General features: G+C 58.5%; 1 protein-coding gene across 1 annotated transcript in view; it reads right to left on the bottom strand.

The window, feature by feature from the left end:
- Nucleotides 1–1,807: 1,807 nt before the first annotated feature.
- Nucleotides 1,808–18,259, bottom strand: part of LOC116955846 (serine/threonine-protein kinase SIK3-like) — a 91,195-nt gene continuing 74,743 nt past the window's right edge. The window contains 4 exon segments of the mRNA XM_076053747.1: nucleotides 1,808–12,734; nucleotides 13,846–13,978; nucleotides 14,565–14,698; nucleotides 15,758–15,914. Of these exon segments, the coding sequence (XP_075909862.1) occupies nucleotides 12,718–12,734; nucleotides 13,846–13,978; nucleotides 14,565–14,698; nucleotides 15,758–15,914 (441 nt within the window). The 3' untranslated portion in view covers nucleotides 1,808–12,717.

The raw sequence follows: 18,259 nt of genomic DNA, 5'->3' as shown, positions 1-18,259 counted from the left end.
TCTTCATCAACACCAGCATCATCATCAACACCATCATCATCATCAACAACACCAGCATCATCATCAACAACACCAGCATCATCATCATCAACACCAGCATCATCATCAACACCAGCATCAACAGCAGCAGCATCATCATCAGCATCATCATCAACAGCATCAACAGCAGCAGCATCATCATCATTAACAGCAGCAGCATCATCATCATTAACAGCAACAGCATCATCATCAACACCAGCATCAACAGCAGCATCATCATCAACAGCAGCATCAACAGCAGCATCATCATTACTAACAGCAGCAGCATCATCATTAACAGCAGCAGCATCATCATCAACAGCAGCACCAACAGCAGCAGCATCAACAGCAGCAGCATCATCAACAGCAGCATCATCATCAACAGCATCATCATCAACAGCAGCATCATCAACAGCAGCATCATCATCATCATCAACAGCATCATCATCATCAACACCAGCATCAACAACACTAGCATCATCAACACCAGCATCATCATCAACATCATCAACAACAGTATCATCATCAACACCAGCATCATCAACACCACCAGCATCATCAACAGCAGCAGCATCATCATCAACACCAGCATCATCAACACCAGCATCATCAACAACACCAGCATCATCACCAACATAATCATCAACACCAGCATAATCATCACCAGCATCATCATCACCAGCATCATTATCACCAGCAGCATCATCATAATCATCACCAGCATCATCATAATCAACACCAGCATCATCATCATCAACACCAGCATCATCAACATCATCACCAGCATCATCATCATCAACACCAGCATCATCATCATCATCAACACCAGCATCATAATCATCAACACCAGCATCATCATCAACACCAGCATCATCATCAACACCAGCATCATGATCAACACCAGCATCATCATCAACACCAGCATCATGATCAACACCAGCATCATCATCAACACCAGCATCATAATCAACAGCATCATAATCAACAGCAGCAGCATCATCATTAACAGCAGCAGCATCATCATCATCATCAACAGCAGCATCATCATCAACAACAGCATCATCAACACCAGCATCAACAGCATCATCATCAACACCAGCATCAACAGCATCATCATCAACAGCAGCATCATCATCAACAGCAGCATCAACAGCATCATCAACAGCATCATCAACAGCAGCATCATCATCATAAACAACAGCATCAACATCAACAGCAGCAGCATCATCAACAGCAGCAGCATCATCATCAACAGCAGCAGCATCATCATCAACAGCAGCAGCATCATCAACAGCAGCAGCATCATAATCAACAGCAGCATCATCATCAACAGCAGCATCATAATCAACAGCAGCATCATCATCAACAGCAGCAGCATCATCATCATCAACAGCATCATCATCAACAGCAGCATCAACACCACCAGCATCATCAACACCAGCATCATCATCAACAGCATCATCATCAACACCAGCATCATCAACACCAGCATCATCATCAACACCACCAGCAGCATCATCATCATCAACAGCATCATCAACACCAGCATCATCAACAGCAGCATCATCAACAGCAGCAGCATCATCATCAACAGCAGCATCATCAACAACAGCAGCAGCAGCAGCATCATCATCAACAGCAGCATCAACAGCAGCAGCATCATCATCATGAACAGCAGCAGCATCATCATCAACACCACCAGCATCATCATCAGCACCACCACCACCATCATCATGAACACCACCAGCATCATCATCACCAACACACAGAGAGGCTCGCGTGGTTCACGTTTTGGTGGTTGTTGTTGTTGTTTTTATTATCGACTTGACGCGCAGGACACATTCACTATTCACTACCCAGGGGTTTGGCACGTTACTTTTTTTCTCTTTCAGAAGCAGGGCTCTGTACAAGGGACGAGAGAGTCACACCGGAGGGGGAAAGGGGGGCGAGGGAGGGCCCCTTCCCTTTGGCGGCAAGTTGGGGAAGGGCAGGGAAGGGACAGGGAAGAGAAGGGCAGGACAGGGTAGCCCCCTCCCCCTTCCCATCGCAAAGAAGTTAAAGCAGTTAGATAAAAATCGCACAACAGACATGAAATCAGCATTTAGTTTACGTGTACACCACCGTAATCATAATCATAGCAGCAGCAGCACAAAGCAATTGGTGGCAGCAGCAGGCACCCGTTTCTCGCCACGAGTCTCCGACGCGACTGCCCAGAATAACTTAGGAAGGTCTCAATATCTTACAGGTTCAGAGTTTTGATTCGTATTATTGTTATTCCGTGCCAACTCCGCTCCGTCTCTCTCTCCTCTCTCGTTGCGGCTCTTCACCAACATCGCGTTCGCGGGACCGGTGATCGCCTGCATCGAGACGCTACAACAGCTCGCGACATACTTCACTGTAGTACCACCGCAGCCATCGCGACTCGGTGCTGATGTGGTACAGCCAACAGCGGGAGCCTGGTCACGGATGGTTCGTGGCGATCCCCAGGGCACCCGGCCCGTGCACCACGCGTGGGCGTCAGGGTGGGTGTCAGGCTGGGTGCCAGGGTGGGTGTCAGGCTGGGTGTCAGGGTGGGTGTCAGGGTGGGTGTCAGGCTGGGTGTCAGGCTGGGTGTCAGGGTGGGTGTCAGGGTGGGTGTCAGGCTGGGTGTCAGGCTGGGTGTCAGGGTGGGTGTCAGGGTGGGTGTCAGGCTGGGTGCCAGGGTGGGTGCCAGGCTGGGTGTCAGGGTGGGTGTCAGGGTGGGTGCCAGGCTGGGTGCCAGGGTGGGTGTCAGGGTGGGTGTCAGGGTGGGTGTCAGGCTGGGTGCCAGGGTGGGTGCCAGGGTGGGTGTCAGGGTGGGTGTCAGGCTGGGTGTCAGGCTGGGTGTCAGGGTGGGTGTCAGGGTGGGTGCCAGGCTGGGTGCGCGTGTCCAGATCTGCGCTACTTCTGAGATGGGGCACCCACGCTGTGGAGCGTCAACCCAGAGAATCCGGTCAACAACAACCACCACCACCACCACCGGTCCAGACCCCCACACCACCATGGAGCATCGTCGAAGCCGAGACGTAGTAAAGAGTGTTACTGCAGTCCCGTGACTCGGGGTGACAACATCGCTCCGCCTCACACATCACCTTGGAGGCAGGGCAGCAGGCGGGTCACGGAGCTGCCCGGCTCGGCCTCGCTCGGATAGAGAGGTTCAGGCGCAGCTCTGCAATTCCTCTCTCACTGCTGGCGGAAGGTGCTGGCTCCACTAGAGACTACGGGTCTCTAGGTGAGTCCACGGGTCTCTAGGTGAGTCCACGGGTCTCTAAGTGAGTCCACGGGTCTCTAAGTGAGTCCACGGGTCTCTAGGTGAGTCCACGGGTCTCGGTACAAGTCCACCGGTCTCAAGGTGAGTCCACGGGTCTCGGTACCAGTCCACGGGACTCGGTGCGAGTCCACGGGTCTCTAGGTGAGTCCACGGGTCTCTAGGTGAGTCCACGGGTCTCGGTACGAGTCCACGGGTCTCGGTGCGAGTCCACGGGTCTCGGTGCGAGTCCACGGGTCTCGGTGCGAGTCCACGGGTCTCGGTGCGAGTCCACGGGTCTCGGTACGGGCCCACGGGTCTCGGTACGAGTCCACGGGTCTCGGTACGAGTCCACGGGTCTCTAGGTGAGTCCACGGGTCTCGGTACGAGTCCACGGGTCTCCGTACGAGCCCACGGGTCTCTAGGTGAGTCCACGGGTCTCGGTACGAGTCCACGGGTCTCTAAGTGAGTCCACGGGTCTCTAAGCGAGTCCACCGGTCTCTAGGTGAGTCCACGGGTCTCGGTGCGAGTCCACGGGTCTCGGTACGAGTCCACGGGTCTCGGTACGAGCCCACAGGTCTCGGTACGAGTCCACGGGTCTCTAGGTGAGTCCACGGGTCTCGGTACGAGCCCACGGGTCTCTAGGTGAGTCCACGGGTCTCTAGGTTAGTCCACGGGTCTCCGTGCGAGTGAAATGAAATCCCGCGCACCGGGGAGCGGTGGCACAGCGGTTAGCGCGCTGCCGCCCTACGAACCCTGGCGACCTGATTTCGAACTCTGGCTCACCGCCACCACCAACAACAGCAGTGACGACTCAACGTCAAGTGAAAGTCTCGTGGTGTAGCGGTCTAGCAGAGTAAACATCGCCACCAGGGCGGCGGCCGGGCGTGGTGCCGGCCACCCACCCCCTCGTGTGCCACCAGTGCCGGCCTTCACAGGTGACCAGCACTTGCCCCCACGGTGTGTACAGGCTTCACGGGGGGTGGGGGGGGGGTCTTCGTATCAAAATGAAATCCCTTGCCGAGGGGCGCGGACGACCGTGATGGTTGCCAGCGATCCGAGCGACGGCTCCGGATATTACTGTTTTTGTTGTTGTTGTCATTGTGGATGATTTACCCCATCCGCTAAGATCGCAAGGGCTGCATCTCGAGAGAGGAAGAAGAAAACCCCAAGGGAGGGGACCGCGAGCATGGCCCCGGCAACCACGCGGCACGGAGAGAGGAGATGGAGGAGGAGATGGAAGAGATAGAGCTGGGATTCTGGTCCGGGATTTAGCTCCAACCGTGGAGATTTTACCCCGCGGTCTCCAGCTTAGCGGTCAATTGATGGGCTGAGCCCGGGCAACAATAATTACACAGAGATCCATAGAGACCCATACACTCGCATAAACTCGCATAGGGACTCAAACTCGCATAGATACCCAGAGCCTCTCATAGAGACCCATACACTCGCATAGAGACTCAAACTCGCATAGATACCCAGAGCCTCTCATAGACCCATCGAGACGCAGAGCCTCGCGTAGACCCATAGACTCTCATAGAGACCCATCTAGTTACACAGGGACCCATAGAGACTCCTCTGTGGTTGAACTGGGTTCTCTAGGCTGGCGGTGGGCTCAGGCCGGTCACCAGCGACTGCGTGGACACCCAACCCCGTGAGAGGGTCTACGGGTCTGTGTGAGTCTACGGGCCTCTGTGCGAGAGTCTACGGGTCTCTGTGTGAGAGTCTACGGGTCTCTGTGTGAGGAGTCTACGGGTCTCTGTGTGAGAGTTTACGGGTCTCTGTGTGAGAGTCTACGGGTCTCTATGTGAGAGTCTACGGGTCTCTGTGCGAGAGTCTACGGGTCTCTGTGCGAGAGTCTACGGGTCTCTGTGCGAGAGTCTACGGGTCTCTGTGCGAGAGTCTACGGGTCTCTGTGTGAGAGTCTACGGGTCTCTGTGTGAGAGTCTACGGGTCTCCGTCTGAGAGTCTACGGGTCTCTGTGTGAGAGTCTACGGGTCTCTGTGCGAGAGTCTACGGGTCTCTCTGTGAGGAGTCTACGGGTCTCTATGCCAGAGTCTACGGGTCTCTGTGTGAGGAGTCTACGGGTCTCTGTGTGAGGAGTCTACGGGTCTCTGTGTGAGGAGTCTACGGGTCTCTGTGTGAGAGTCTACGGGTCTCTGTGTGAGAGTCTACGGGTCTCTGTGTGAGAGTCTACGGATCTCTGTGAGTCTACGGGTCTCTGTGTGAGAGTCTACGGATCTCCGTGCGAGAGTCTACGGGTCTCTGTGTGAGAGTTTACGGGTCTCTGTGAGAGTCTACGGTCTCTGTGTGAGAGTCTATGGGTCTCTGTGAGAGAGTCTATGGGTCTCTGTGTGAGAGTCTACGGGTCTCTGTGTGAGAGTCTACGGGTCTCTGTGTGAGAGTCTACGGGTCTCTGTGTGAGAGTCTACGGGTCTCTGTGAGAGAGTCTATGGGTCTCTGTGTGAGAGTCTACGGGTCTCTGTGTGAGGAGTCTACGGGTCTCTGTGTGAGGAGTCTACGGGTCTCTGTGTGAGGAGTCTACGGGTCTCTGTGTGAGAGTCTACGGGTCTCTGTGTGAGAGTTTACGGGTCTCCGTGTGAGGAGTCTACGGGTCTCTGTTTGAGTCTACGGGTCTCTGTGTGAGTCTACGGGTCTCCGCGCGAGAGTCTACGGGTCTCTGTGCGAGAGTCTACGGGTCTCTGTGTGAGAGTCTACGGGTCTCTGTGAGAGAGTCTATGGGTCTCTGTGTGAGAGTCTACGGGTCTCTGTGTGAGGAGTCTACGGGTCTCTGTGTGAGGAGTCTACGGGTCTCTGTGTGAGGAGTCTACGGGTCTCTGTGTGAGAGTCTACGGGTCTGTGTGAGAGTTTACGGGTCTCCGTGTGAGGAGTCTACGGGTCTCTGTTTGAGTCTACGGGTCTCTGTGTGAGTCTACGGGTCTCCGCGCGAGAGTCTACGGGTCTCTGTGCGAGAGTCTACGGGTCTCTGTGTGAGAGTCTACGGGTCTCTGTGTGAGAGTCTACGGGTCTTTGTGTGAGAGTCTACGGGTCTCTGTGAGAGAGTCTACGGGTCTCTGTGTGGGAGTCTATGGGTTTCTGTGTGAGAGTCTACGGGTCTCTGTGTGAGAGTCTACGGGTCTCTGTGTGAGAGTCTACGGGTCTCTGTGTGAGAGTCTACGGGTCTCTGTGTGAGAGTTTACGGGTCTCTGTGTGAGAGTCTACGGGTCTCTGTGTGAGAGTCTAGGGGTCTCTGTGTGAGAGTTTACGGGTCTCTGTGTGAGAGTCTACGGGTCTCTGTGTGAGAGTCTAGGGGTCTCTGTGTGAGGAGTCTACGGGTCTCTGTGTGAGTCTACGGGTCTCTGTGTGAGAGTCTACGGGTCTCCGTGTGAGGAGTCTACGGGTCTCTGTGTGAGAGTCTAGGGGTCTCTGTGTGAGAGTCTACGGGTCTCCGCGCGAGAGTCTACGGGTCTCTGTGTGAGAGTCTACGGGTCTCTGTGTGAGAGTCTACGGGTCTCTGTGTGAGAGTCTATGGGTCTCTGTGAGAGAGTCTATGGGTCTCTGCGTGAGAGTCTACGGGTCTCCGTGAGAGTCTACGGGTCTCCGCGCGAGAGTCTACGGGTCTCCGTGTGAGGAGTCTACGGGTCTCTGTGTGAGAGTCTACGGGTCTCTGTGTGAGCGTCTACAGGTCTCTGTGAGAGTCTACGGGTCTCTGTGAGAGTCTACGGGTCTCTGTGTGAGAGTCTACGGGTCTCCGTGCGAGAGTCGCTGTTGACCAGGCTGAGGGCACCTTAAAGCCGGAGGAAAGATCGCCGCTTTAATCATCTCGTGGTCGGGCGGCAGAAAAAAAACCCGGCTTGGAATACGGCAGCGGTAGCAAGGGCAGAAGCGATCGGTCTCTGGCCGAGCGAGACCGAGGCGGTCGGCCTCGCTGGGCAGTGGGCGGGGGGGGGGAGCGGCGCGCGCCGATGATCACAAAGACACCCGAAGCCACTGAAACGATATCCACACAATCTAGAGCACATTCGGCGGGACGAGGGAGGCGCGCGGGGGGGGGGGGGGGGGGCAGCGCCGACAGGAATATTAATCGTTACGAATGTATTATTATTATTTTGAACTTTTTCGCCCCGTTTCGCGTACAGGACAGACAAAAAAAATCAAACGTCCGGTTAATGCTTTCGCGATAACCACGATAATAATTATACACATATATATAGTGTGTGTGTGACGTACGAACAGAAAATACACCGTGGAGCAGAGAAGTCCAGAGCCACGATTCTCAAATACAAATGACGTTAAGTGTTGCGTCTCTCTCTCTCTCTCGCACTCGGGATTACTTCGGATGGAAGCAGTTATTAGAATTATGACAATAACATCTTAAAACTAGCGGTCACTCGGTACAATACACTGGAAATGAAATGCAAAACTACGCTGTATTATACATGTAATTATATAGTTATATATATTTTTTGTAGTTATCGTCATTATTATTTATAGACTGGAAGGACGGGTAAAGTTGTACAACGTTGCTTCTGTGTGTGTGTCGTGAGCCCCTCGCCCCTCGCCCGGGCGAGCAGCTCACCCAGGTGAGCAGCTCACCCAGGTGAGCAGCTCACCCAGGTGAGCAGCTCACCCAGGTGAGCAGCTCACCCAGGTGAGCAGCTCACCTGGGCGAGCAGCTCACCGTGCCCAGGTGAGCAGCTCACCCGCACCCGAGCGAGCAGTTCACCCAGGTGAGCAGCTCACCCGCGCCCAGGTGAGCAGCTCACCCGGGCGAGCAGCTCACCCGCACCCAGGCGAGCAGCTCACCCGTGCCCAGGTGAGCTGCTCACCCGCACCCGGGCGAGCAGCTCACCCACGCCCAGCTGAGCAGCTCACCCGCACCCGGGCGAGCAGCTCACCCACGCCCAGCTGAGCAGCTCACCCGCACCTGGGCGAGCAGCTCACCCACGCCCGAGCGAGAGCAGCTCACCCGTGCCCGAGCGAGCAGCGAGCTCACCTCGCTTGCTCACCGGCCGTGAACGCTCGTGGCCAGCGAGCGAGCGAGCGAGCGGCTCGCCAGGCCCCTGGCCCTCTCTATATTTACACTAGATTATGTACACCGTTAAGTCCGCGGGACGCACGCCGGTGCGCTTGGAGCGGCGAATTGGCGCCACCACCACCACCACAACCACCACCACAACCAACACCACCAAGACGTTGACAAACGCCGATCGCGATTTCCTCAACGCGACGTCCACTCCGGCATCAACGTTACCCGGCTAGGGTTGGGGGGGCAGGGCCAGGCCACAAACACGTTTCTCCCGGGGGGCGTTCGCGCGGCGAGGATTCACGCGGCGGGCGCCGTCCACGCTTCCCGCCTTCACCCCGCGTGGACCGGCGTGGTGAAGTATGGTCATATAACCCCCCCCCCCCCCTCACCGCCCAATTTATAAATTATCTACCTCGACATTGCGCACCGCAGATTTTCCTTCAGCGTATTTGGTCTGTGGTCTACTCTGCCGCAGCAGCAGAACGTTCCACAAGCGATGGGGGGGGGGGGGGTTACCCAATCCACCGCCACCGCAGGTAGCGTCGTGCCAAAGGAGGGGGGGCGTGGGAGAGAGCGCCGCACGCCTAACCCCCCCCCCCCCCCCAACCACACCGTGACCGCCACGCCGACGGTCGGGAAATCTGCTGTCGTCGCAACCGGAGAGAGAAAGATACCTGATGTGTGTGAGCGACGGAGACTGTGACGGCAAGGAAGCGCGAAACCTTAACACGGAGGAGGAGGGGGGGGGCCTAGCGGAGACCGGGAACAGCGAGCGGAAGCTGCAACTGTGAATATAAAAATGGAACCGCGTGCCGACGATGGATTCTTAAAAATAAAAAATAAACGACAAAATAAAAAACGACCGGTTACAATGAAGAAAAATTCGCGAAACCGTTTGGGACGCGACGACGGTGAAATGACCCCCACGGTGACACCGGGGGGGGAGGGGGGGGCTACGGCACCCCCCCTCCCCCCCCTCTAGCTGTCAGCCTCGGGGTCAGAGGCGACGTCTCTCTTTGTACAGTGTAAATTACACATATCCATATTGCACAGAAACACAATGGGGGCCCGCACACGCACACGGACACGCACGCAAACGTGTACGTGCGTGCGTACGCGTGTGCCCGGGGCGGGCAGGGGGGGTAACACGGGCACACGTGTGCGCTCCGTGCTTGGGGGGGGGGGGGTACGCACTCGCGTATAAGTGCAGGGCTACACGTGTACACGCACGCACGAGACAGGTAAACACACGCGCAACTCTAAGGTACGCGGAAGTGTGTAACAGCGCGCGCACGCACGCGCGTGCACGCACAGGAAGGTGCAAAGGTGAGCATTAATACACGCGCACGCAGACGTGCACGCACGCACCCGTGGGTACACACCGGTTGCGAATGCGTGTACGCACGTGCAAACATGTATACACACACACAGACACATGCACGTACGCACCAACACATGTACAGGCATAGACACAGAGGCAGGGTACACACACACATGCACCCACAATTCTAGACTTCCTTCCCAATAGCATGCACAGGCAGGTAATGGACACACACACCCAGGCATAATCACACGCACGCACACACAAATACACGTGGACGCGTACACACAAGCAGACACACAAGACAAAGATCCCCCGTATAGCCTTTTAGAGACTGATGGGGCAAGTGCTGTTAGCGAGCAGCACCTATGAAGGGCCGGCACAGCACACGAGGGGGTGGGTGACCAGCACCACGCCCGACCGCCTTTGTCTCCCCAGTGGCGATGTTGACACACCGCACCAGGTATTCAATTGAGGCCGAGTCCACCTAGGGGAGGCCCAGGATTTGTTACAATAATCGCCATCACTGCTCTTGGCCATGAGCAGGAATCGAACTCTGATCGCTGGGTTTGTAGCGCTACATTCCCCGCTAACCGAAACACTACCACTCCCTAGGTAACGACACACACACACGGACACACACACGGACACACACACACACAGGCATAGGGATGTACATGAACAAACCCGCACCTCCGATCAGCGCGGTTGGCTGCGTACGGTGTGTAAAAAGTTCAACGAGCACACGTACGCGCACACACACACACACACACGTGTCCTTGGCCGAGAGCATGCACAGCACCAGCGGAGACACTGGACGTGCGAAGTCTCGGTTAGACTCCTGCCCGTGTGCCTCAGCTCTGGGATCCGCTACCCCCCTCCGCCCGCTGTGATATTGCATCGAGCTGGCGTCACCGTAACCACCACCGTCAGGAGGCATGAGCAGCGGGCTCCACGGGCATCGCTCTTGCGCGAATCGTCAGCCTGCCGTTGTCATTATTTTATAAGCGTAGTTGAGTGGCCGCACAACACGCAACCCCGCCACCGTGGGGGTTGTTCACCACGCGGGGGGGGGGGTCACAGCGAGCGGTGTGAGGCATGGCGTGGTGTGAGGCGTGGCGTGTGGTATGTGGTATGGTGTGGTGTGTGGCATGGCGTGGTGTGTGGTGTGGCGTGGCATGAGGTATGGTGTGGCGTGGTGTGTGGTGTGGCGTGGCATGTGGTATGGTGTGGTGTGTGGCGTGGTGTGGCATGCGGTATGGTGTGGTATGGTGTGGTGTGTGGCATGGTGTGGTGTGTGGTATGGTATGGTGTGTGGTGTGGCGTGCGGTCCGCGCGGCCTCCAACGAGCACGCGGTGCGTACTAAGGGCGGCCGAGCGTGGTTGCTGGCCATGTGGCCATGTGGCCACGTGCCCATGTGGCCACGTGCCCATGTCAGACCTTCACAGGTGCTGCTGCTGCTGCTGCTCGCTAACAGCACTTGCCCCCTAACAGTCCTGTTAAGGCTACAAGGGGGGGGGGGGGGTCTTTGCCTTTGTGTTCACGCGTGTGACGTGCGCGTAGTTGTTAGACCACGTGGTTGTCTAACCAAGGTGTTTATTTGAGAGTCCTATTGTGCCCCTGGTGATGCAAGGCAGGTCGCTCACGCTGTACGGTGCGCACTTGTAGAATAGCGAACGCCGTTTGTGTACAGCCCCTCACACACACACGCAGGTTTAGCGCCCGTGTTATTCACAACCGCATCATAACACGCTCGCACACGATCGCTCGCTCGCTCGCTCGCTCATTTAAAAGTTTGCGTAAAATTCTACGATAACCCCCACCCCCCTTCCCCCCAACCCCACTCACATTGAGGGCTTCTCACGGTAAATAATTTAAGAAGAGAAAAATAAAATCCTGGAAAGGTGAAACCGCGCGATCCGGCACCCCCTGCGGTCCGAGTGGGTGGCGTGCGCCCCCCCGGTGGACCCACAGCTCACCCCACCACCACACGCTGGGAGGAGGGGGGGGGGGTTTACCATGGCGGCGCCGTCTCCACCGCCGCGCCGGGGATCGCGGTGCACGGCCGTGGTGGGAATTGGAAACGGGGCGATCCGAGATTAGAAATTCACCCCCCACTGCCCACCTCTCGCGAGGATTTGAGGCGGGCGGGCGGGGGGGAGTGGTGGGGCATCTATGAACGTCGCTTCAGCATCAATCCTCGCCGCGATCCAATTCTCACCGCGGTCTCCCCCCTACCACCACCACACCACCACCATCACCACCACACCACCACCACCACCCCACCACCACCACCACCCCGCAGCCTCCGACCGTCGCCACGTGACGGCTACAGGCCGCGCCGGTTACAGCGAAGCGCCTTCAACTGTTCCGCTGAGGGTTCGCCCGGAGACGCCAAGGAGGGACAGAGACGGGCGGAGGGACAGAGACGGGCGGAGGGACAGAGACGCCACTGAGGGACAGAGACGCCACTGAGGGACAGAGACGCCACTGAGGGACAGAGACGCCACTGAGGGACAGAGACGCCACTGAGGGACAGAGACGCCACTGAGGGACAGAGACGCCACGGGGGGACAGAGAACTTGGGGGAGTCCTCGACGGACGACTCCGAAGCGGCACGCTCCTCCTCTAACTCTCTCCCAGCTCCGTTACCGCGTCGTCGCCCTTGTGAGCGTCGTCGCGAGTTTTAGAAATCGGCCCGCACCCGTTGCACAGCCGCTAACGCACGACACCATCACGACTGGGGGGGGGGGGGGGGGGTGGGGGAAGAGGATTGGTGTGCGGGGGGTGGGGGCGACTGTCTGGGTCACGAGAAAGGGACGATGGGAGAGATGAGAGAGACGGGGGTAGGCGTGGGACCTGCGGGAGACTCCGGGGAGTGGAGACCCGGGTGGAGGTGCGAGGGTTACACGCGGGAGAGCGACGGCGTGCGGGCGGACGCGGTCAGGGGGCGTGGAGAGCGCCGGGGAGCGCCGGCACTGGGGGAGTGAGGAAGGAGGGCACAGGCCTTGGCTCCTGCTCGGCCGCTCAACGCCGGGCGCCTCGCCCACGCGGTTACGAGCGGGGAGTCGGCGCGTGCCGAGTCAGCAGACGGTCATGCCTGCAGGGAGCGGAGGGCGGAGGGAGGTTAGGTGGCACCACGTGGTGGTGATGTAACAAGTTTAGCGTCAACTCGTTAAACAAATGAGGATTCGACCCGACAATAGGAGTTGTTAGGGTTCAATTCCTGGCTGGTGCATCACCACACCTTACTGTGGAGTTTGTTCTCCCACGCGTGCGAGTGTTTGGGTGCGCGTGCGAGTGATCGTGCGCACGAGCTTGTGTGCGTGCGAGTGTGTGTGCCTGTGTGCGAGTATGTGTGCCTGTGTGCGAGTGAGTGTGTGCCTGTGTGCGAGTGTGTGTGCCTGTGTGCGAGTGTGTGTGCCTGTGTGCGAGTGTGTGTGCCTGTGTGCGAGTGAGTGTGTGTGCCTGTGTGCGAGTGTGTGTGTGTGCCTGTGTGCGAGTGTGTGTGTGTGCCTGTGTGCGAGTGTGTGTGTGTGCCTGTGCGCGAGTGAGTGTGTGTGCCTGTGTGCGAGTGTGTGTGCCTGTGTGCGAGTGAGTGTGTGTGCCTGTGTGCGAGTGTGTGTGTGTGCCTGTGTGCGAGTGAGTGTGTGTGCCTGTGTGCGAGTGTGTGTGTGTGCCTGTGTGCGAGTGTGTGTGTGTGCCTGTGTGCGAGTGAGTGTGTGTGCCTGTGTGCGAGTGTGTGTGCCTGTGTGCGAGTGTGTGTGTGTGCCTGTGTGCGAGTGTGTGTGCCTGTGTGCGAGTGAGTGTGTGTGCCTGTGTGCGAGTGAGTGAGTGTGCGTGCCTGTGTGCGAGTGTGTGTGCCTGCGTGCGAGTGTGTGCGTGTGTGCGAGTGTGTGTGCCTGTGTGCGAGTGTGCGTGCCTGTGTGCGAGTTTGTGTGCCTGTGTGCGAGTGAGTGTGTGTGCCTGTGTGCGTGCGAGTGAGTGTGCGTGCGAGTGAGTGTGTGCGTGCGAGTGAGGGAGTGAGTGTGCGTGCGAGTGAGTGAGTGCGAGTGAGTGTGCGTGTGAGTGTGCGTGTGAGTGTGCGTGTGAGTGTGTGTGCGTGCGTGCGAGCGAGTGAGTGCGTGTGTGAATGAGTGTGTGTGTGAGTGAGTGTGTGTGCGAGTGAGTGTGCGTGCGTGCGAGTGCGTGCACACACGAGTCCCACGCACCCTCCGTGTCTGTGGGCCGGATGGCCGTGATCTCCTGGCTCGAGTGGGGGCTCAGAGCGTCACCGCTCAGCAGCGACGAGGAAAGGGACTGCCCAGCCATGAGACTCATCCCTCCAAACGACTGCACGTGAACCTGCACGCACACACAAGACAAAGGTCCCTCGTGTAGCCACAACAGACCGTTGGGTCAAGTGCTGCCTGCAGCCACCCCCACCCATCATCACACGGGGGGGGGGGGCAGCACCACGCTCGCCCGGCCGCCTTTGTATCCCCAATGGCGATGTATGCACACCGCACACTCGGGTACTCATTGGAGACAACAGTCCACCACTCCATCACACGGGCACCATTATCACCCCATCACCAACTCATCCACTCACTCACGCACCACCCCCACTCGCACAAAGACAAAGTTCCCCCGTGTAGCCTCAACAGACCGCAGAGGGGCGGGCGCCGCTAGCGAGCGGCGCCTACGAAGGCCGGCCCGGCACGCCAGGCGGGGGCGGGGGCGGGTGGCCAGCACCAGGCCCGGCACGCGAGGCGGGGGCGGGTGGCCAGCACCAGGCCCGGCGCGCGAGGCGGGGGCGGGGGCGGGTGGCCAGCACCAGGCCCGGCACGTGAGGCGGGGGCGGGGGCGGGTGGCCAGCACCAGGCCCGGCACGCCAGGCGGGGGCGGGGCGGGTGGCCAGCACCAGGCCCGGCCGCCGGCGTCTCCCTACCGAGGCGTCCTGCGAGTCCTGCACGGTGTAGCCGCGCTGCAGGAATCCGCGCTTGCGCTGCTCCCCGGGCGAGGAGCGCTCCATCGCCACGGCCGCCTGCAGAGCGGCCTTCTGACTCGCCTCCACGTGCAGGTCTACGGGGGGGGGGGGCATTAACCGGGGCTCAGGCAACAGCAGGAGGCAGCAGTAGAAGCAGCAGGAGGAAGAGGCAGCAGCAGTAGAAGCAGGAGGAAGAGGCAGCAGCAGGAAGAGGCAGCAGCAGTAGAAGCAGCAGGAGGAAGAGGCAGCAGCAGGAAGAGGCAGCAGCAGTAGAAGCAGCAGGCAGCAGCAGTAGAAGCAGGAGGAAGAGGCAGCAGCAGGAAGAGGCAGCAGCAGTAGAAGCAGCAGGCAGCAGCAGTAGAAGCAGGAGGAAGAGGCAGCAGCAGGAAGAGGCAGCAGCAGTAGAAGCAGCAGGCAGCAGTAGAAGCAGCAGGAGGAAGAGGAGGCAGCAGCAGTAGAAGCAAGAGGAGGCAGCAGTAGCAAAAGGCAGCAGCAGGAAGACGCAGCAGCAGGAAGAGGCAGCAGAAGCAGAAGGCAGCAGCAGCGTGGGTGTCCTCACCGAGAGCGGTGGTGGTGGAGGGGAACGCCTGCAGCAGCAGGAGGAGGTAGCAGCAGCAGCAGGAAGAGGCAGCAGCAGTAGCAGGAGGAGGCAGTAGCAGGAAGAGGCAGCAGCTGTAGAAGCAGGGGGAGGCAGCAGGAGGCAGCAGTAGCAGCAGTAGCAGCAGCGTGGGTGTCCTCACAGAGAGCGATGGTGGTGGTGGTGGAGGGGAAGGCCTGCAGTAGCAGCAGCAGTAGCAGCAGCAGTAGTAGCAGCAGTAGAAGCAGCAGCAGTAGCAGCAGCAGTAGTAGCAGCAGTAGTAGCAGCAGCAGCAGTAGCAGCAGCAGCAGCGTGGGTGTCCTCACCGAGAGCGATGGTGGTGGTGGTGGAGGGGAAGGCCTGCAGGAGCAGCAGCAGTAGCAGCAGCAGTAGCAGCAGCAGTAGTAGCAGCAGCAGTAGCAGCAGCAGCAGCAGCGTGGGTGTCCTCACCGAGAGCGATGGTGGTGGTGGTGGAGGGGAAGGCCTGCAGGAGCAGCAGCAGTAGCAGCAGCAGTAGCAGCAGCAGCAGTAGCAGCAGCAGTAGCAGCAGTAGCAGCAGCAGCGTGGGTGTCCTCACCGAGAGCGATGGTGGTGGTGGTGGTGGAGGGGAAGGCCTGCAGGAGCAGGCCGTGAGGCGGGAATGCAGCGGGGCCCCGGCACGAGGCGGCGGCGTCACTCTGCGTGGTGGGGAAGGGGACTCGGCCGTGAGGCACCGGCAGCTCGCTCGGCGACGCCTGTCCACGCGCACAGACGGCAGACGCAGGACGATGGCCCCCGCGCTGCCCGCGACGTTGGCGAGCGGTGCCCACGCAGGGCCGCAAACGGCACGCCAAGGGGGTGGGTGGCCAGCACCGCGCCCGGCGGCCTTCGTCTCCCCGGTGCGATGTTCACGCACCGCACCGGGGAGCTCATTTGAGGCCGGGTCGACCTAGGGGAGGGGCCCCTGACCGGTTGAGATAATCGTCACGGGCGTTGGCCGTGAGCGGGAATGTAACTCGGGGCGCCGGGTTCGTGGGGCGGCGCTAACCGTTGCACCACCGCTCCCCCGACGTGGCGGCTGAGCAGTGGAGGGGGCGGGCACGGACGCCCACCATCATCTCACTTGCAAACATCCACCACCACCACCACAACCACCACCACTGTCTCACTCGCAATCATCCACCTCCACCACCACCACCACAACCACCGTCTCACTCGCAAACACCCACCTCCACCACCACCACGATCTCACTCGTAAACATCCACCTTCACCACCACCACCACAACTACCACCACCACCACCACCACAACCACCGTCTCACTCGCAAACATCCACCACCATCACTGTCTCACTCGCAAACATCCACCTTCACCACCAACAACCGCCATTCGCCACTAAGTGGCAGTGACGTCACCACGACGCTTGTGCCAGGCTATGTGCACCCTGAGGCCACGTGAAGTGTCGAACGCCCGCTGGCAGGAGGTCACGGGGCAGACCCAGGTGCCACGGGTCGACTGACTGAGATGACTGGCTGATGCACCACCTGTGCCCCCTACTGTGCCAACCTGCTGTGCTTTAGCCACCCGGCGCTCCGCTCGTTGTTCTGAGCGTCGCTCCTCCGCCCTCCATTGTTGTTGGAGGGCGACTGCCTCCAACTGCCCAGTAGCATCCTTCACGAGCCTCCTCCACAGAGGCCGATCTTGACACCGCTGGTACCAGTCATCGGCAAGTCCACTGAGCTCCACGTCCTCCTGTACCACATCACTCCATCTCTTCTCTAGCCCGTGCCGCGCCCGCTTAGCCCCCTCGATCCGGCCGAACAAAAGCTGTTTCGGCATGCGGTGGCTGGGCATGCGGGCTACATGACCCAGCCATCGCAGCCTTGCCCGCCGGAGCTCACCGATGGGACCTTGCCCAGATCTTTCAAGGATTTGTGAGCGCCTCACACAATCCAGTCTGGTTAAACCCAGGATGGATCATAGGCAGGCCAGCCTAAATGTTTCTAACTGGCGAAGATGTTCCATTAGGGGGGTCCACGTTTCGCAAGCGTAGAGAAGGGAGGGAATGACCGTGGCCGAGAAGACCTGAAGCTTAGTGCGGAGCGACAGACCAGGTAGCTTCCACACAGCGTTACGCAACCGATGAAAAGATATTGCCGCTCGACTGATTCGGAGTGAGACCTCTGCTGTTAAACTGGAGCCAGTCATAAGCATACTGCCCAGGTATGGGAAACTCTCCACTCTCTCCACAACTGCCGCATCACCGATTGGGAGTTGTGCGGGTGGAGTGTCCGATGGTACAAAATACCCAGGCAGGTGCTTAGTTTTGGTGGGGCTGATGGTAAGGCCCCACCTCTTAGTGGCATGCTCCAGTCTCAGCAGCAACGTCTCCAACTCCTCCTCTGACTGAGCAGCTATTACCAAATCATCAGCATACATAACGTGGTTGAGCAATAGGGAGCCATCCCTTGACCGCACCCGGGCATCGATCAGCCTCCCATTATATCTGTACCATATGGAGATTCCCCCGGTACAGCTATTGAAGGCTTCACGAACTACGTGGTCAAAATAGATGTTAAATAATGTGGGAGCCAGAGGACATCCCTGTTGCACCCCAAGGTGTACAGGGAATGGCTCTGACTCCCGGCCACGTAGTTTTACCCGGGCCCGCTCACCATCATGAAGGTCCTTAATGATCGTGAGCAGAGGGTCAGGTACTCCAAAAGCACGAAGAACAACCCAGAGCCCAGGCCTACTGATGGTATCATAGGCCTTGACCAGGTCAATAAAGCAGAGATGTAGGTCTTCTTGGAATTCCCTACACCTCTGCTGCAGCAGACGGACAGAAAATATAGCATCTGTGCAGGACCGCCCTTTCCTGAAACCGCATTGGGGCTCCGCAAGCCTCTCCTCAGCGTGCCTGGCAAGGCGATGCTGAATAATCCTTGCCAGGACCTTTCCCGGCACACTGAAGAGTGAGATGCCCCTGTAGTTGTTACAGTCTGTGCGGTCCCCCTTCTTAAAAAGGGGGACCACCAGGGCATCCTTCCAATCCTGCGGAACCCGTCCAGTGGTCCAGACCGTTGTTATGATGTCATAT

Source organism: Petromyzon marinus, chromosome 62 (assembly GCF_048934315.1).
Source record: "Petromyzon marinus isolate PM22_M1 ecotype Great Lakes invasive population chromosome 62, UKy_Petmar_22M1.pri1.0, whole genome shotgun sequence".
Lineage (NCBI taxonomy): Eukaryota > Metazoa > Chordata > Hyperoartia > Petromyzontiformes > Petromyzontidae > Petromyzon > Petromyzon marinus.
This window is presented reverse-complemented; position numbering and strand designations above follow the sequence as displayed.